At 47.4% G+C, this 18,427-nt stretch overlaps 1 protein-coding gene across 3 annotated transcripts in view; it reads left to right on the top strand.

Annotated features, from left to right (window-relative positions):
* LOC145361792 (transcription intermediary factor 1-beta-like) overlaps positions 1 to 18,427 on the top strand; it is a 102,350-nt gene that overhangs the window by 71,569 nt on the left and 12,354 nt on the right. Inside the window, exons 7-15 of one of the 3 annotated variants that reach the window (XM_080217770.1) lie at positions 1,531 to 1,677; positions 2,843 to 2,960; positions 4,253 to 4,863; positions 6,009 to 6,356; positions 8,950 to 9,117; positions 10,040 to 10,231; positions 11,459 to 11,534; positions 15,336 to 15,384; positions 18,108 to 18,294. In XM_080217770.1, the coding sequence (XP_080073896.1) occupies positions 1,531 to 1,677; positions 2,843 to 2,960; positions 4,253 to 4,863; positions 6,009 to 6,356; positions 8,950 to 9,117; positions 10,040 to 10,231; positions 11,459 to 11,534; positions 15,336 to 15,384; positions 18,108 to 18,294 (1,896 nt within the window). The remainder of the gene's footprint in view (positions 1 to 1,530; positions 1,678 to 2,842; positions 2,961 to 4,252; positions 4,864 to 6,008; positions 6,357 to 8,949; positions 9,118 to 10,039; positions 10,232 to 11,458; positions 11,535 to 15,335; positions 15,385 to 18,107; positions 18,295 to 18,427) is intronic. The other 2 variants (XM_080217771.1, XM_080217772.1) reach the window with 2 other exon arrangements.

Genomic DNA, 18,427 nt, shown 5'->3' with positions numbered 1-18,427 from the left:
AAATCCCGTAGTCGCCACGTTCCGGTGCCTGTTCGGGTACGCCGAGGGAGAATTTAGCATGGCCAATGTACTTAACTAACATGGCTTTCGGACTATGAGAGGAAAACCACACAGACACAGGGAGAATGTGTAGACTCTGCACATCAGGATTCCAATCCAGGTCCTGCCACTGTGAGGCAGCAGTGCTAACTGCTGTGCCACCAAGATTCCCCTTCCTAGTTTTTTGCCAGCAGCTCTGGCAGAAGAGTGCTCAAGTCTACAAAAGGTTGTGAATGAATTCTAGTCCATCGCGCAAACCAACCTCCCATCCGTTGACTTTGTCTATGCTTCCTGCTGCCTCGGCAAAGCAGCCAGCATAATTAAGGACCTCACGCACCCCAGACATTCTCTCTCCCATCGGGAAAAAGATACAAAAGTCTGAGGTCATGTATCAACTGACTCATAAGAACATAAGAAATAGGAGCAGGAGTAGGCCGTCTAGCCCTTCGAGCCTGCCCTGCAATTCAATAAGATCATGGCTGATCTGAAGTGGATCAGTTCCACTTTCCCGCTTTCTCCCCATAACCCTTAATTCCCTTGTCTGTTAAAAACCTATCTACCTGTGACTTAAATATATTTAGCGAGGTAGCCTCCACCACTTCAACGGGCAGAGAATTCCAGAGATTCCCCCACCCTTTGAATGAAGAAGTTCCTCCTCAACTCCAACTCAACAGCTTCTTCCCTCCTGCCATCAGACTTTTGAATGGACTTACCTTGCATTAAGTCAATCTTTCTCTACACCATAGCTATATCTGTAACACTACATTCTGCACTCTTTTCCTTCTCTGTGAACGGTATGCTTTGTATAATGCGCAAGGAGCAATACTTTTCACTGTATCCTTATACATATGACAATAATAAATCAACTCAAATGGCAAATTTAAACAGTTTGGGAGAATTCCAGAGCTACTTATCATTAAAACACTCTCTTCTGGATTACTTAGTCTACAGAGGTTGAGTTAAATTCACTCCATGTTCTTTCCAGTCTTTAACTGTGTTGTGCAGCATGCAACAATACTTTTCGCTGTGTTAATCCATGTGACAATAATAAATCAAAAAGTTGGGATTATGCTGTGATGCACGCTCATGTCAGTGTCCCTGGCTAGCTTAATACATGTGAGAGGGGTTGAACACTGTGTGTCGGTATGACTCAGAACACTCCAGAGCACTGGATAACAAACCCTCAATGTTAAACTTTCACGAAGTACAAATGCAGCCTTGGTTAGACTGTGGTTAGTTTAATGTTTTTGTCTTGTTCTCCCTTGCATCTTCAGCCATCCAGTCTGAGAGTTTTCTGATAATGTACGGCTCACTGTGAGCCTGCACCTTCCCCTGTCAGTCCTCTCCTTCCACATTCTCAAAGCTGCTTCCACCGTGGGAAAGAGATTTGATCCAGGGTTGCAGGCCTCTTGGCTGCGCCGTTAGCGAGCATGTTGGGCAAATGATGGGACGCGTTTACAAGTTTCTAACTTGCACTTTACACCCCGATAGAAGTTGACGGAGGAGCGGCAGCTGAAGCTGGGGCAGCAGCACCTCTCCATGTCCAAGCTGTACCGGCAAATGGACCACGTCTTAAAATTTGCCTCCTGGGCCATCAGCACCGACAACAGCACGGCCCTGCTGCTCTGCAAGAAACTGGTATGTGAGAAAGAACAACCTCTACACATCTACTTAAGGAGCTTAGCCACCTTCTTACTATTTCACTACTACTTCACTGGTTAGAGAGGTTTGGGAGAGTTGTCCGAACAGCCAGTGTCACTGGGTGCTGTTGTCTTGGATTGAAATGCTGCACTATTTATATGATGCCAGCTGTTGTTAAAGAGACTCTGATCGCTGTTGGGAACAGAACTTTGTCTTAAAAACCTAAAATTAAGTTGGGGCAGCTTAATTTCTGTACTTCAATGTGCGTTCTTTGCTCATGTCCTAATTTAATTTCTGTATACCTGACACGTTAATCCCGGACCAGGTCTCTGCCCTTGATCTGCTTCAGGGTCTCGGGCTAAGAGCTTAGGGGAGGTGCAGAAAGATTGTGGCTTGAAGTCATGTCTTGTTGACCTGATAGCATGCTGCAGCGAAGTGTGTGGTGAGTGTCCCTCCGTTGCTGGGCTGTGCTTGTACCATGTGTCCACTGGGGGAGCTAATGTTTTTAATTTTGCTTTGCCTTGTTGCTTTTGCCTTGCATTTCTGTCTGTTCAAGCAGCTCCAGCTGAAGAAACATCATAGCCCAGTGTACAGGAGGAGTTGTCACCTACTAAATAAGGAGAGGCTGGATAGACTGGGACTTTTTTCTCTGAAGCGTAGAAGGCTGAGGGGTGATCTTACAGAGATCTATAAAATAATGAGGGTCAGAGATCAGTTAGACAGTGAATATCTTTTCCCAAAGGTAGCGGAGTCTAAAACTAGATTTAGACTAGGCATAGATTTAAGGTGAGAGGGGGGAGATACAAAAGTGTCGAGAGGGGCAATTTTTTCACACACAAGGTGATGAGTGTCTGGAACAAGCTGCTAGAGGTAGTAGTAGAGGCGGGTACAATTTTGTCTTTTAAAAAGCATTTAGACAGTTACATGGATAAGATGGGTATAGAGCGATATGGGCCAAATGCAGGCAATTGGGACTAGCTTTGGGGTTTGAAAAAGAAGGGTGGTGTGGACAAGTTGGGCCGAAGGGCCCGTTTCCATGCTGTAAACCTCTATGACTCTGTGACTAAAGTGTCCCGTACATCAGTCAGGCACTGTATTCAAGACCTGAATGATCTTGTTTTATGAAACTTATTTGATCAGAGATTTTGTTTTGCTTTTTCAGATCTTCTTTCAATTGCAAAGAGGGTTACAATCCAAGGTGAGCACTGAGGACTTGAAGAACGACATTATTACGTTTCTCTGGGACTCTGCCTTCTGGACAAAGAATGCGGCCAACTTTGGTGAGCAACTGTTCAAAGGCAGAATAGTTCACATTTCCCAAACTAATGTTGTCCTGGTGTGCCTCCCATCTTCCACCTTCCATAAGCGTGAGCTCATCTGTTACCTATCTTTGGGGAAGCGATAGCCGAGTGGTATTATTGCTTAATTATTAATCCAGAAACTCAGCTAATGTTCTGGCCACTGCAGATGGTGGAATTTGAATTCAATAAAAAGATCTGAAATTAACAATCTACTGATGACTATGAAACCGTTGTCGATTGTTGGAAAGACCCATCTGGTTCACTTAGGGAAGGAAATCTGCTGTCTTTACCTGGTCTGGCCTACATGTGACTCCAGAGCCACACCAATGTGGATGACTCTCAACTGCCCTCGGGCAACTAGGGATGGGCAATAAATGCTGGCCCAGCCACTGATGCCCATGTCCCACAAATGAATAAAAATAATTGCTTACTTTGCACTAAATCCCATTCGCCTTTGTGTGTGTGTGTCTGTATATGTGTGTCATTCATTCCCTGTTCTTGCTGATCAGTATTAGCATTTATTGTGACAACATGTTGAGTTTAAAATCCTCATCCTTGTTTTCAGTCCCTTTAGTGGCCTCACCTCCCCTGTCCACCCTTCCCCCCCACATCTCTGCAGCCTCTTCCAGCTCCACTACCCTCTCGGGTCTTGCACCGTATCTGCATGGCACGGTGGTTAGCACTGCTGCCTCAGTGTCAGAGACCTGGCTTGAATTCCCAGCTTGGGCCACTGTGGGGAGTCTGCATGTTCTGTGTCTGTGTGGGTTTCCTCCCACAGTCCAAAGATTTGCTAGTTAGGATGGATTGGCCATGATTAATTCTCCCTCAGCATACCTGAACAGGCACCCGAGTGTGGCGACTAGGGGATTTTCACAGTAACTTCATTGCATTGTTAATGTAAGCCTACTCGTGACACCAAAAAATAAACTTTAAACTTAAAACTAAACTTCCGGTCTTGGGCATCACTGATTTTAATTGCTGCGCCTTTAGCAGCCATGCCTTCAGCTGCCTGGACTCTAAGCTCTGGAATCGTTTGTCAAGCCTTTCCTACCTTGCTGTACTCCTTTTAAGATGCTCCTTAAAAGCTACCTGTCCTAATACCTCCTTGTCTGGCTCACTGTTCAACAACACTCCTGTGAAGTACCTTGCAGTATTTTGCACTGTATAAATGTAAGTTGTTATTATAATGTGTAGAATTTTTAATTGCATTATTGCAGGAACAGTCCCTTGATGATCTTGAATATGTTCACAAATGATTTATCTCCCAACAGGCAATGTTGTGATTGAAATTCCGCCAACACTGTCGGCACATCTTCCAGTTCAGCGTCCTTCGACATCTGGCCATTCTCCTCAACCTGTCACCCAGCACCCACCCATCTCCCAACATGCGCCCACCACCCAGCACCCGCCCATCTCGCAGCATGCGCCCGCCACCCAGCACCCACCCGTCTCTCAGCACGCGCCCGCCACCCAGCACCCACCCATGTCCCAGCACGCACCCGTCTCCCAGCACAATCGCATGATCACAACCCAAGGAAACCCTTGGCGAAGCCACGTCACTATGCAGCCCTCCCATCGACCCCCACCACCCAGTTACCAGCAGCTCCCACCCCCTCGCCAGCCTCCTACCCAGCAGAACACGCAGCAGGTTCTCATGCGCCAGCCTGTCCCAGCTCCACCCTGGCCCCCGGTGAGTGGGCAGACGCGGATGCAGCAAGCGGTGCAGCTGGTCAGGCCAACTGCTGCGTTACCAAATGTGAATGGGAGGTACCTGCAGCAGATGCAAGTGCAGTTGGTGCAACAGGGGAACATTGTGCAGATGCAGCAGCAGCAGCAGCTGATGGGTGATATGCTGTTACTGCCACAGATGAACGGAGTACAAGTAAGTTGGCCATTTTGTATTGGTGAGAAAAAGAGACATGCTCGCTGAAGTTTTTTGGCTTGCACTTGTCAGGACAGATCACAAGATTAGGAAGCTGCAGTTTCTACTGCGTGAGACGAGAGTGCTGATTGATTCGCAAGAGACAAAGTACTGACTGTAATAAACAAACCTGTGCTTGCAGAACATAGGGCAGAATTTTACAGGCACATCTGTACAATCCTGCCTGAAACCAACTGAAAATGCCGTCCTCCAACCCTGGGGATGAGTGTGTCGGTAGAATTCCGGCTGTAGCGTACAACATTAGATGTGATTCTGCAATTGGACCACGCTAACTAAACAATTGTGACTCTGCTTAAAAAATACGCAGAAAAACAATTTAAGGCACACTCTGGGCTTACAGCAAGGCTCGCATCTGGGGCCACATATTTCTACACACGGTTAGTTCCCTTTTGTCCTTTTTTAGGCAGGAAGAACATGTTCTTTTACATTACACCATTTCTTTCAACTAAGTGGTTAGCACTGCTGCCTCACAGCACCAGGACCCGGGTTCAATTCCAGCCTCAGGTCACTGTCTGTGGACTTTGCACCTTGTCCCCATGTCTGTGTGGGTTTTCTTCGGGTGCTCCAGTTTCCTCCCACAGCCCAAAGATGTGCAGGTTAGGTGGATTGGCCGTGCTAAATTGCCCATTAGTGTCCATAGATGTGCAGGTTAGGGGAATTGGCTATGCTAAATTTACCCTCAGTGTCCAAAGATAGGTAGGTTAGGTGGATTAGCCATGGTAAATTGCCCTTTAATGCCTAATGATGTATAGGGGGATTAGAGGGTTAAATATGTGGGGTTGCCGGGATAGGGTGGTGTTTGCGCCTGGGTAGAATGCTCTGTCACAGGGTCAGTGCAGACCCGATGGGCCGAATGGTGGCCTCTTCCATTGTAGGGGTTCCTGAAGATTGTCCCCGGTGTTCCAGGGTTGCCGCGTCGTCCCAGATTCCTGTTGCCAATCTGCAACTGAGGGAATTTGAGGTGTTTGGCTTCTTTGCCGAATTCAAATCTTTTCTTTTTTGCAGTTCTATCTGTGATTTACGATTTCCTAGTAATATGCGGTTCTCCTTTCTTTATCTCTACAATTTGAATCATTTCAATACAGGTCCACCCACCTCAAGGACATACTCAGGGAGCTCCCAAGCCGCTGATCAGTGGGCAACAGCCTGCCACCCAGTACCCACAGATGCCCGTCCAGCCACCTCCTGCCATTAACAAACTGCCCTCCCCTATGCAGCGGCAGCAACCAGCCTTTGGATTCAGCGTGCCCGGCAGTGGACCGTCCCCCCCGGTGCAGCAAGTATTTACGTCCGTCGCACAGCCAAGCGTGCCCGTCAGCCGACCGTCTCCTCCGGTGCAGCAAGCGCTCCGATCGAACACTACGTTTAGCCGGCGGTTGGTCACAAGTGCTGCACCCCAACAAGTTCACCCCAGCACTCCTGCCAGCCAGAGTGTAAGTGTATTGAGTAAATGTGTTGATTGGTTGCGCACAATTTGCTCTACTCCTTGACATTGGGTTAACGTCACACATTGGTACAGGTTCCCATCAGGAATTTAAGCTTGAGCAATATGGTGTGCCTCCAGGCTGCTCAAGTCATGGTTTCAAATCTCCCTCCTTCATGGCCATTAATTAACAACAGATTCCTAACACTAATGCTTCACCTTTGGGTTAGACAGCTCAGATGATCGCTCAATGCAAGGCAAGTTTGGAAAAACACCGATCAAGTAGATAGCATTGCTGACTCACAGCGCCAGGGACACGGTTTCAATTCCAACCTTGTCTGTGTGGAGTCTGCACGTTCTCCCCATGTGGGTTTGCTCCGGTTTGTGTACTGTTTGGCTGGAGTGGGGAAAGCTGTTTTAGACTTGTCTGCCGTGGATATCCTCCAATTAACCATCGACTATGCCAGTAGATGTTATTAAAAGAGTTGATGTTCTGTGTGGTTGACTGCTGAAGCAAGCCTGCCTCTGTTAATCACTCGAATGAAGGATTGGAAGGTAATTGGCACCCTTGGAGCAGTGTCCTGGGCAGCGGTCATTGTCCTCGGTGGCAGCCGGCCTCAACCTTGGCAGTTGTCAATTTGCTCGATACCGAGAACCATGTCCCAGGCAGTGGTCAGTGCACTGGGCACTGAGGACCGCTTCCTGGGCAGCAGTCAGCACCCCTGGGGCTGTGTCCTGGGCAGCTGGCCTCCCTGGGACCATGTCCCAGGCATTGGTCAGTGTCCGGGGCACTGGGGATAGCGGTCAATGTCCCGGGCAGTGGTCAGCATCGCTGGGGTCATGTCCTGGGCAGTGGGTGTTGCCTTTGAGACAAAGGGAGAAAATATTTTTGAACTGTAAATGTGACAATTGTAAGCAGTTTGCAGAGGCGCACCTGAATGCTGACTAGATGATGTACTGACAGCTACATGCTCCTATTGCTGTGAACATTTGTAATTTGACAGATGGACGGCTTGCCCTTGACTACCTGTCTGTTCCTGCAGTGCAGCACTATGATCTACTCAATAACGTGCCGTATGATACGATTGCATCCTAACAGTTGAGTGCACAGCATTTGTCCACCATACCAGCCATCAGGCCAGCTAAAGCGAGGAATCGGGAGTTGAGGCCAGTGTGTGCATTGTCTGATGAAATGGATGGGAATTGAGGGAGTGGGCAGCGTGAGAGGTTAGCCTTCAGTGATTTGTTTCTGCTAGCCTTTCTCTTTCTTTACCAAAAGCCAGAGCTTGCAATCTCACGGCCACCAGGTGCTGTGTTAGCACTGTGTGCGAGGCTGGACTGCCAAAAGGTTTGTTTGTGAATTCTCACCGCTGGCATGGAGCTCCACCTGTTCCCTCAGGAATTCAGGCAATCTCTTCTCCACATAGCCAACTACCCTCCTATAAAACTGGCCCATGGCTTTTCAATCTCCAGTGTGATACAGCCCAGCTTAACCTTGCCTTTACTCTGTGAACTTTCTGTAGGCATTGCCACAAAGTGATACCAGAGCCGAGTGCTTGCCTCAAGCCCGGTTGTACTTAGGATGGCCTCCTTCTGCACTGTAGGGATCCTATGATTTGTACACCATGCCATTCCATCAGGGAAGCTAAAGCAAGGAAATTGGGTGATGAGGGCAGTGTGTGCAATGTCTGATTAAATAGATAGAACTTGAGGGAGTGGCGGGCATGAGAGATTAACCTTCAGCGATGTGTTTCTGCTGGCAACAGGAGTAGGCCATTGCTCCACCCTTCAATTTGATCATGTCTGACCATCTATCTACCTCAATTTCACCTTCCTGCACTGTCTCCATACTCCTCAGTATCATTTGTCTCCAGAAGTCAATTCATTTTTGTCTTGAAGAGGCTCAATGACCTTGCTTCCAAGTCCATGACCGAGCTTCCACGTCCCTCTGTGGTAGAGCGTTCCAAAGATTCACCACTCTGAGTGAAGAAATTCCTCCTCCATCTCATTCTTCAATGACTTAAATTCCATTTCTAACTGCGGCCACACCTTCCGAGTCATTAACTGGGCACCGCGGTGGGGATCAAACCCAGGGCCCGGTTGAGCTATGTGACTCCACTGCTTTTCTCTCAGCACGCTGCCAAATGTGCCTTAGCCACTGAATCCCCCGGGCAGCTCATAGATTGTCCAGATCCTCATGTGCCTGCCAGTTGCAATTGTGGCGGTGCGCACTCCAGGCCAACCCACAGGGCCACAGTGTGCAATGGAATAAGGCCAGATTTCACAATATATTAAGAAAGGACTCTAGAAAGATATTATTCCCAATTTCGTGGGAATTTTGTCACTTTGCTTCAAGATGTAGGAATAACCTAGAAAGGATGAGAGATTAAAAAAAACTGGGCTTGGATATATTTTCATGTCACAAGGGGGCAAGGATGGGCAGATAAGATCACCTGTGAGGCCAGTGGTGAGGGTAACACTGTAGAAAGCTTCCCCCCACTCTCCCCCACCACACCCCCAGCCACCACCCAGCTAGTTAACCCTTCACTGAACTCACCTCCCACCTTCATTAAAGCATTTATCTTCGCTTTTCTATTCTCTAGACTCAGGTTGGTGTGAATTGCTGCCAGTCTCCAACATCAAACCTTCAGCTTGGCAACAGCCCAGTTTACCAACTCAAGATGTTGGTGGAGCAGGCCACTTCGTATCCCTGTGTCATTCTGCCCCACAGAGATGGTCCAGCCAATGCCCACGATCTTATGCAGAAACAGGTAATTACTGAGTGACTCAGAAACCAAAGCGCGAGAGTTTAAAAATCCAAAAAAAAGAAATAATTTAGGTACACGTGGAGAAACTGGCCTTGTTTTGCCGGAATTCCCATCTCTGTTCTCATTCGGGTTTTCTCGCAGCTGGGAGCTTGCGTGGCTGTAAGAGGAGACTCAGTGAGCTTTAGCTGCAGAAAAGGAACAACTTTGAAGAGTATTTCTAAATTATATTTCACTTATCTTTTTTTATTTGCCCGTGGGATGTGGGCGTCGCTGGCTGGGCCAGCATTGTACCTGTCCCCCAGGGCAGTTGAGTCAACCGAAATTGAATGCTACACGCTTGCTTTTGGCTCAAGGAGTTGTTTCGGAGGAAATGGTTCGAAAGGCTCCGATTGCCGCTTGTCCTGAAAGTCCGTTCCCTGTTCCCGGGAAGCTTGGCAGGTGAGCTGGGGAGGAGCTCCCGGTCAGCCTTTGCTTGCGATGCGCCTGTGTGTGGGCATGAACCAGCTTGGAAATGTGGCAACCTCTTTGGAATATGGTCAGGGGGAGGGAGCGGGGCGGGGGGAGGTTTGGGGTGGAGGACCTAACTGGAATGGAGGAGGCGGAAGGAATGGGCTGGTGGTGAGGAAGGGGAGGGCCCGATGACATTGGATGGGAGAGGCCTTGTGGGCACGAGTGGAGGAATCCAGGGTAGCACTGGAAAGAGAGTTTGTAATGGTGTTGATCTGAGGTTAGGTGGCGATGGAAGTTGGGTGGCATCACACGCTAAGATTCCTGTTGTTAGGCCTGGGCAAGTACAATGGGATTGAGCCTGGCCCAGATTTTATCCTGGTCATTCCTTTAACTATTGTGTAATTCACTTTAATCCCTCTTCTGCAGAGTCTTTCCTTTTGCTTATCTCATTACCAGATGCTGTCTTGTGTTGCAGTATTCCTATCCGGGCCCCTCTCTGGTGCCACAGCAGGTTGGTAGAGCTGATAGTTTACTGTACTCTCTGATTCCGACCGCCAGTGGAGCAATGTCCTGGCCTGAGTCTGGTACGGAAGGATTTGTTGAAGGGCAGTCTGCATATCGCGTTCCTCGTGCGTTTTCAGAACCAAGGAGGGGTGTGCCCTTCAAGGTTAGCGGAAAACCAATTGTGCCAACTTCATGTCTTGTTCCTGTTGCGGGACTCTTCATTCCATCATTAATTTAACCACATCCCTCCATGGTTTTATTTTTTGTGAACAGCAGAGGCAACATCTAGATGCATTTTAATTCGAATGCTCCATCAAACCGCAGTTTTCCTTGTGCCATGATTTAAAGGCAGTATCTTCCCCGTTCCTCACATCGCCAGCTCACTGGGACAAGGTTTCCAACTTGCAGTGAAGGGTAGCGAGTATCTCCAGTGGTTCCCTTCTGTGATGGGGTGGAGGGGGAGGGCCCTCAGGGAAGATTGGGGATCAATTCCCATTCATGGGGGGAGGGTTCTCATGTTCGGGGAGCTGAATTTCCAGCTTGTTGGGAGATTTGGGATTCTCTCTGGGGGAGAATTGGGGGGGGGTGGAAATTCCAAAATGCTGTGGGGGAGTTGGGAACAGTGTTAGTAGTTGTGGGTGTGTCTGCCAGCTTACTGTGAAGGGTGGGGGTGGTGGGGGATTTCCAGTCGAGACTGGGCACGAGCGGGAATTTCTAGCTTGCTGTGAGAGTGGAGTGTGGGATGGAGGTGTGGGTGGGCGGGCGGGGTCTAGTTCCGTTTGGGTGTAGATGGGAAGGCGGGGCAGCAGACAGAGTCCTGTTCGTTCCACAGAGGTGAAGTTGGGTTCCTGCTCGTAAGGGGGCTTTAGAAGTAGGTTTTCTGAACATTTGTCAGCAAGGGTAAACATTTTGTGCTCCCTGGGAGGGTACAGGAGAGTTTCCTGATCACTAAATGAGAGGTTCCTGTTTACAATGATGGGTCCACACTAACTGGGAGAAGACTACTGACCTGACTGACTGTGGGGGCGGTGGGGTGCAGGGCAGAACCTTCAGGGCTCGCTCTGTGACTGGAGCTTGACAATCCCATTTTCCTTTTGTACTGATTTCTGTTGAGTGGCATCTTGTCAGCCTATGTTGTGATGTGAAGTCAGAGCATTTTTAGCATGCTTCCTCAGTCGCACACATTCGTTCTCTGTCCCCTTGTAGACAGCATGAGACACCATCCCTCAATCCCCCCCACCCTCCCGACCTTCCTTTCAAACCAAGGCAGGAGAATCCTATCACTTAAACAGCTGCTTGCAGCAACATCACAACATGTGACGCTTCACAGGTTTGAGGGAAATGTCCTTGGATGAAAATGTCTTCATTATTACTTTTGCCTTGTTAACAGCTGCCGGATACCAGTAGCAGTGTGGAGCAAGAGGAAGAACAGAGAGATAGCATCAAAGAACTGCAGAAAACTTCAGGTAACTTGCATCAACATGGAAATACTTGCTGTGCCTTGAACTCACCGTCAATCAAGAAGGTCTAAGACGTAGAGGCCAGACAGCTGATTAATGATAGATTCCTCCAAATCCTCTTAGAGTAGGAAATTAAGCTTCTTGCTTGCATTTACAGTAAAGATCCCCAGGGGGGGTTTATGGTCCTATCACATCTTGCAGGTATCGAAACTGCCAGCAGGGACCATGTTTTGGAATAGGACTCCATTAGATAGGTTCCAGCCACAGGAGCTACTGCAACGATGAGGAGGAACAGAATTAAAATGGAATAGAATCCCTACAGTGCAGAAGGAGGCCATTCAGCCCGTCGAGCCTGCGCTAACAACAATTCCACGCAGGCTGTAAACTTATAACCCCATGTATTTACCCATCTGATCCCCCTGACACCTAGGGGAAATTTTGCATGGCCAATCCACTCAACATGCACATCTTTAAATACTAAGGAGACAATTCAGAATAGCCAATCCGCCTTACCCACACATCTTTGGACACTAAGGGGTCAATTGAGCATGGCCAATCCACCCAACCTGCTCATCTTGGGACTGTGGGAGGAACCCAGAGGAAACCCATACAGGCACGGGTAGAACATGCAGACTCCACACAGGCAGTGACCCAAGGCTGGAATCGAATCTGGCTCCCTGGCGCTATGAGGCAGCAGTGCTAACCACTGTGACACCCATTGTTTTCCTTCAAACAGTGGAGGCCAAGGAGTGATTGAGTTGAGGTGTACAAAATTGAGGGGCCTAGATGGGAAAGACTAGTTTCCCTTAGGGGCATAGATTCGAGGTGAGTGGCAGAAGGATTAAGGGGGGCACGAGGAAAACCGATCTTCACCCAGAGCGTGACGGGCAGCTGGAATTTACTGTTTAAGTTGGTGGTCAAGGATGAAAAGCTCAAGTCATTTAAAAGATACCTGGATATACATCTGAAGTGCAAGGGTGGCACGGTGGCCCAGTAGTTAGCACCGCTGCCTCACAGCACCAGGGATCTAAGTTCGATTCCCGGCTTGGGTCACAGTCTGTGCATAGTCTACATGTTCTTCCTGTGTCTGAGTGAGTTTCCTCTGGGTGCTGCAGTTTCCTCCCACAGTCCGAAAGACTGGTTAGCTGCATTGGTTGTGCTAAATTCTCCCTCAGTGTACCCAAACAGGTGGTGGAATGTGGCAACCAGGGGATTTTCACAGTAACTTCACTGTAGTGTTATGTAAGCCTACTTGTGACACTAAATAATAAAAAAAAAGTGCAAGGCTGCAACCCTGGAGCTGGAAAATAGGCTTAAAATGAGTGGCTAGTTTATTTATTTTCCTTTTTCTGGCTGGTATATGATATGATGAGGCTGAATGGCCTCTTCCTGCACTGTAACTTTTCATTGCTCCTGTGGAGGGCCGCTTTGCCTTGGGCAGTATTGTATACCTGTCTGCAACAGAAGGGGAAGCCTCGAGCAATACATCGGTGAAGATTTCAAATTGAATAGGAGGATAGCTTTGGTGAAAGATGTTTAGATAAATTACATTTTTGCTTATGGAAGAGGAAGCAGCAGACCCAAAAGATTTGAGTATTATTTCAAAAGGCGTTGCCACTACACAGAACAAATGAGGTATTTTGCTTGTACATATTATGAGAGAAAACCTTGTCCAACCCTCTATCCCCACACATTCTCATGTCTGCATGGGTTTCCTCCGGGTGCTCCAATTTCCTCCCACAGTCCGAAAGACGTGCTGGTTGGGTGCATTGGCTGTGCTAAATTCTCCCTCCATGTACCCGAACAGGCACCAGAGTGTGGTGACTAGTGGATTTTCACAGTAACTTCATTGCAGTGTTAATGTCAGCCTACTTGTGACACTAATAAATAAACTTTAATGTAAGCCTCATTGCGACTCTAACAAATTTAAACTTTAAGTCTACTTGTGACACTAATAAATAAACTTTAAACACCCTTCCTGCCCGGTGGGTGAACTTCAGAGTCTTTTAGGGTCTCTCAGCCTCTTGTGATTATGTGTATAAACCAGCATAATTTCAAATACCGGAGATACACACAGAAACACTGCTGTCAGTCTGAATTCTACACACCTTCTAACTAGTCATGAAGTGCACTAGCTTCTAACTAGTCAGCAACCAAAACTGAAAGTAAGAACTCCTGTGGGGAAAACAAAGCTGTCCCACCTGACCTGTTAGTTAATCTCCCCACAACAATGAAAAAGGGTCCTAATGTCCCACAAAGTGCATTAGACCCAGATTAAAAATAACCTAATCCCCATTTAAACCATTTAAGCAGCGATAAAAGGACATCTAATCAGACAGGTCAGCAACAAACACAATGAGAAAAAAGGTAGAGCTGTGTATAATTGCAGAGAATATATTTAAGATCCCTTTCTTAAAGGCACAGTAGCTTCACATTTCTTCTTGCTGTCTCACTTAAGGACAGCTCTCATCTCTGGAATCAATCACTCGGTAAGGACATTGCCATATCCATGTCTTTTAATATAGATCAAAGAATCATAGAATCCCTACAGTGCAGAAGGCGGCCATTCAGCCCACTGAGCCTGCAACAACAAGGATCCCACCCAGGCCCTATCCCCATAACCCCACATATTTACTCTGCTAATCCCTCTGACACTAGGGTCTATTTAGCGTGGCCAATCCACCTATCACCGCACATCTTTGGACTCTGGGAGGAAACTGGAGCACCCATAGGAAACCCATGCAGACATGGGGAGAATGTGCAGACTTTGCACAGACAGCGACCTAAGCCTTGGTGCTGTGAGGCAGCAGAACTAACCACTGTGCTACCACTGCCACTTTATACTTTTAGCTATACTTTAAGTCCACAAGACCATCAGACATAGGAGCAGAATTAGGCTACTTGGCCCATCAAGTGTGCTCCGCCAAAAGAAATCTCTTGCCATTTTTCCCTAAGATTCAAGAATGTGATTGATTCTTTTTCCTCTTGCTTTCCATCCGTCGACTCGAATCGTTTTGAATCCTGAGATTCTCTTCCACTTCCTCCGTCCCTTTTCCCTTAATCTCCATCAGTTCTGTCTGTTTTGAGAGCAGCTTATTGCGCTGTCTCACGGGGGGTCGGGTTAGCTCAGCAACTAGCTCGTAATGCAGAGTGACCCAACAGCGTGGGTTCAATTCCCATACTGGCTAGGTCATTCATGAAGACCTCACCTTCTCAAGCTTGCTCCCACCCGAGGTGCGGTGACCCTCGGGTTAAATCACCACCAGTCAGCTCTTTTTGGTGGGGGGGGGACTCATCTGGGACAATGGCCATTTTGCCATACCTCTATCCAATTCTTCGTCACACCTCAAACTATGGACATGTTTGTACTCGTTCTTCCTCCCAACCCTTTCTACAGACAAAGGTATTCAATACATAACAACCATGTGAGCGTACGAATTAGGAGCAAGAATAGGCCATTCAGCCCCTCAAGCTTTCTCCACCGTTCAATAAAATCTGGACTGATTGGACTGTGATCCAAGTGCCACTTTCCCACCCACCTCCTCTGTCGTGGATCAATATCTCTGCCTTAAAAATATTCATCATGTGCCTCGGCCTCTCCCTGGGAAGGTGGGCTGCACAGTCTTGAGACTCTCGAGGGAAAAGTTCTCGCCTTATCTTAAATGGGAGACCCCTTATTTTTAGACCGTGCCCACCTCATTGTGGTCTCACCTTTCAGCATCAACTTGCAGCCCCTTCACGACCTTGAATGTTCCAAAGTACTTAAACAGTTTTTTTGACCAGGTTTCTTTGTGTTTACCTGTTTAGAATTTGGAAGAATCCCTCTGCCGTGTCCCTTGAAGCACAATGGTGGCAGGTAAGAATTGATTCTCTTCCCTAATGAACCAGTACATACAGGCCAGAGATCCACGGAGAATGACAAACCTACTATGGGGTGGCACAGTGGCAGTGGTTAGCACTGCTGCCTCACAGCGCCAGGGACCCAGGTTCGATTCCTGGCTTGGGTCACTCTTTGTGCGGAGTCTGCATATTCTTCCAGAGTCTGTGTGGGTTTTCTTCAGGTGCTTCGGTTTCATCCCACAGTCCAAAAAATGTGCTGGTTAGGCACATTGGCCATGCTAAATTCTCCCTCAGTGTACCCGAACAGGTGTGGCAAGTGGGGGATTTTCACAGTAACTTTGTTGCAGTGTTAATTTAAGCCTAATTGTGACTTTAAATAGACTATACATTGTAAAGATATGTAAAATATTCCGGTTTGAGGCCCAGGCTCTGTATTTAAATGAGATACTTTCTTCTTTTCCTACACCCCTTCGTTCTGCCTGCACAAAGTGATGCGTTTTATTAAGATGCTCAAAGGCATGGATATGTATGATGGTATTTCAATCTGAGTTCAGAGTGTTTTCATCATTGCTGCTCATTAGTTTACTTTTATTAGTGGAACAAGTAGGCTGACATTAACACTGCAATGAAGTTACTATGAAAATCCCCTAGTCGCCACACTCCGGCACCTGTTTGGGTACACCGAGGGAGAATTTAGCTCAGCCAGTGCACCCTAACCAGCACATCTTTCAGACTGTGGGAGGAAACTGGAGCACCCGGAGGAAACCCACACAGACACAGGGAGAACGTGCAAACTCCGGACAGACAGTGATCGAAGTCAGGAATCAAGCCTGGGTTCCTGACACTCTGAGGCAGCGGTGCTAACCACTGCTACCGTGCCACCTTTGAAGCTTGAAGTTTAAAATCCAGTAGCAGTTCCTAGGTGAACCAGACAAATCTGACAAACTTGTAGCCTGTGTGAGAAACTGCAGATTGACTGATCTTCTAAATAGGAAAATGCCTCATTGGTTCAATTGGTTTGCCTTTGAGGTTGAGGCAGGTTGTTGGGGGGGGTGCTGCATCTTGTGTATCAGATCTGACCTGCGTAGTCGTGAGACCATAATCAAAATTCTGAGAATGCTGGAGATCAGGACAGTAAGTGCTGGAAACCCACGTAGACACTGGGAGAACATGCAGATCCGGCAGCACCTGTGGAGCAAGAAACGAGAGTTAATGTTAATTCGTTTTAAGGCGAGTTGATGGCCGAGTGGTATTATCGCTAATCTATTAATCCAGAAACTCATCTAATGTGCTGGGGACCCGGGTTCAAATCCCGCCATGACAGATGGTGGAATATGAATTCAATTTTAAAAACCTGGAATTAAGAATCTGATGACCATGAAACCATTATCGATTGTCAGAAAAACCCATCTGGTTCACTAACATCCTTTAAGGGAAGGAAATCTGCCGTCCTTACCTGGTCTGCCTGACATGTGACTCCAGAGCCAAAGCAATCTGGTTGATTCTCAACTGCCCTCGGGCAACTAGGGGTGGGCAATAAATGCTGGCCCAGCCAGCGACACCCATGTCCCACAAATGAATATAAAAGATGCTGGTGTTGGGCTGGGGTGGGCACGGTAAGAAATCTTAAAACAACAGGTTAAAGTCCTACAGGTTTATTTGGAATCACGAGCTTTTGGAGCACTGCTCCTTCATCAGGTGAGTGGAGAGCTGCGTTCACAAACACGGCAAATATAGACACAGACTCAATAGCAAGATAATTATCTTATGGCTCCTGCTCTGCCCAAGACCGCATGAAACTACAAAAGGTTGTGAATGTAGCCCAATCCACCTCACAAACCAACCTCCCATCATTGACTTGTCTACACTTCCCACTGCCACGTCGAAGCAGCCAGCATAATTAAGGACCCCACGCACCCCGGACGTTCTGTCTTTCACCTTCTTCCTTAGGGAAAAGGATACAAAAGTCTGAGGTCACGAACCAACCGACTCAAGAACAGCTTCTTCCCTGCTGCTGTCAGACTTTTGAATGGACTTACGTCACATTAAGTTGATCTTTCTCTACACCCTAGCTATGAGTGTAACTCTACATTCTGCACTCTCTCGTTTCTTCTCTATGAACGGTATGTTTTGTCTCTATAGCACGCAAGAAACAATAGTTTTCACTGTATGTTAATACATGTGAGAAATCAAATCAAATAAACCTGTTGGACAACCTGGTGTTGCGAGACTTCTTACTGAGTATAAGAGAGTCCAATAAGAACAAAGTGGTGGAAAAGCCCAGCGGGTCTGGTACTCGTTAGATACTGGAAGTTCAAAATGTGAATCATTTCTGATCCCTGCACCGAGGTCCATATGTGACAACGGAGCACTGGTGCACTGAATCACCCAGACATGAGGGGTAGTCAGACTCGAGACTTGGAATGACAGCATGTGTGTCCACTGCAACACCAACCTCAGAGGTCAAAATATATTGGTTAGTTATTAATACTAAATTGCCCTTTAGTGTCCTAAAATGAGTAGGTTAGGAGGATTAGTGGGGTTATGAGAAAGGGCCTGGGTTGTATCCTCTGTCAAAGTTTTGGTGTAGGTTCAATGGGCCAAATGGCCTCTTTCTGACTGTAGGAATTCTATGATTCAATTGCATCAATGCAGCTTCTTCCGTTTCTCCCCTTTCTGATAGTTTTTCTGTTGCTGGTGACATTGCATAAAGATGTCCGTTTTTCATCCCGATTTTAGTTCAAACTCCAGCATCGAATCCAAATTGAGGACAAAGGTTCCGTATGTGCGATTAGAACGTTTGCAAATCGATCTGTCCACTGACACCGAGCTTCCAACCTTCAAACTGTTACCAGGCAGCGGCCAGGACGAGTTCAGCCTGATTGTCATCGAAGGCGATGGCTTGCCTGTGAATCCATCCTTCAAGGTATTTATTTACCAGCTTGTTTTAACTGTTCCATTGGCAGAATCTGCAACCCATCAGCTAGATTCCTTTAGACTAATCACATAGTGGTTAGTCCAGCTGCCTTATAGCACCGGGTACCCAGGTTCAATTCCAG

The sequence above is a fragment of the Carcharhinus amblyrhynchos genome, chromosome 35, assembly GCF_965287045.1.
Source record: "Carcharhinus amblyrhynchos chromosome 35, sCarAmb.v2.hapA, whole genome shotgun sequence".
NCBI classification, from domain to species: Eukaryota; Metazoa; Chordata; class Chondrichthyes; order Carcharhiniformes; family Carcharhinidae; genus Carcharhinus; species Carcharhinus amblyrhynchos.
The sequence above is the reverse complement of the archived record's forward strand: the minus strand, read 5'-3'. Positions and strand labels throughout refer to the sequence as shown.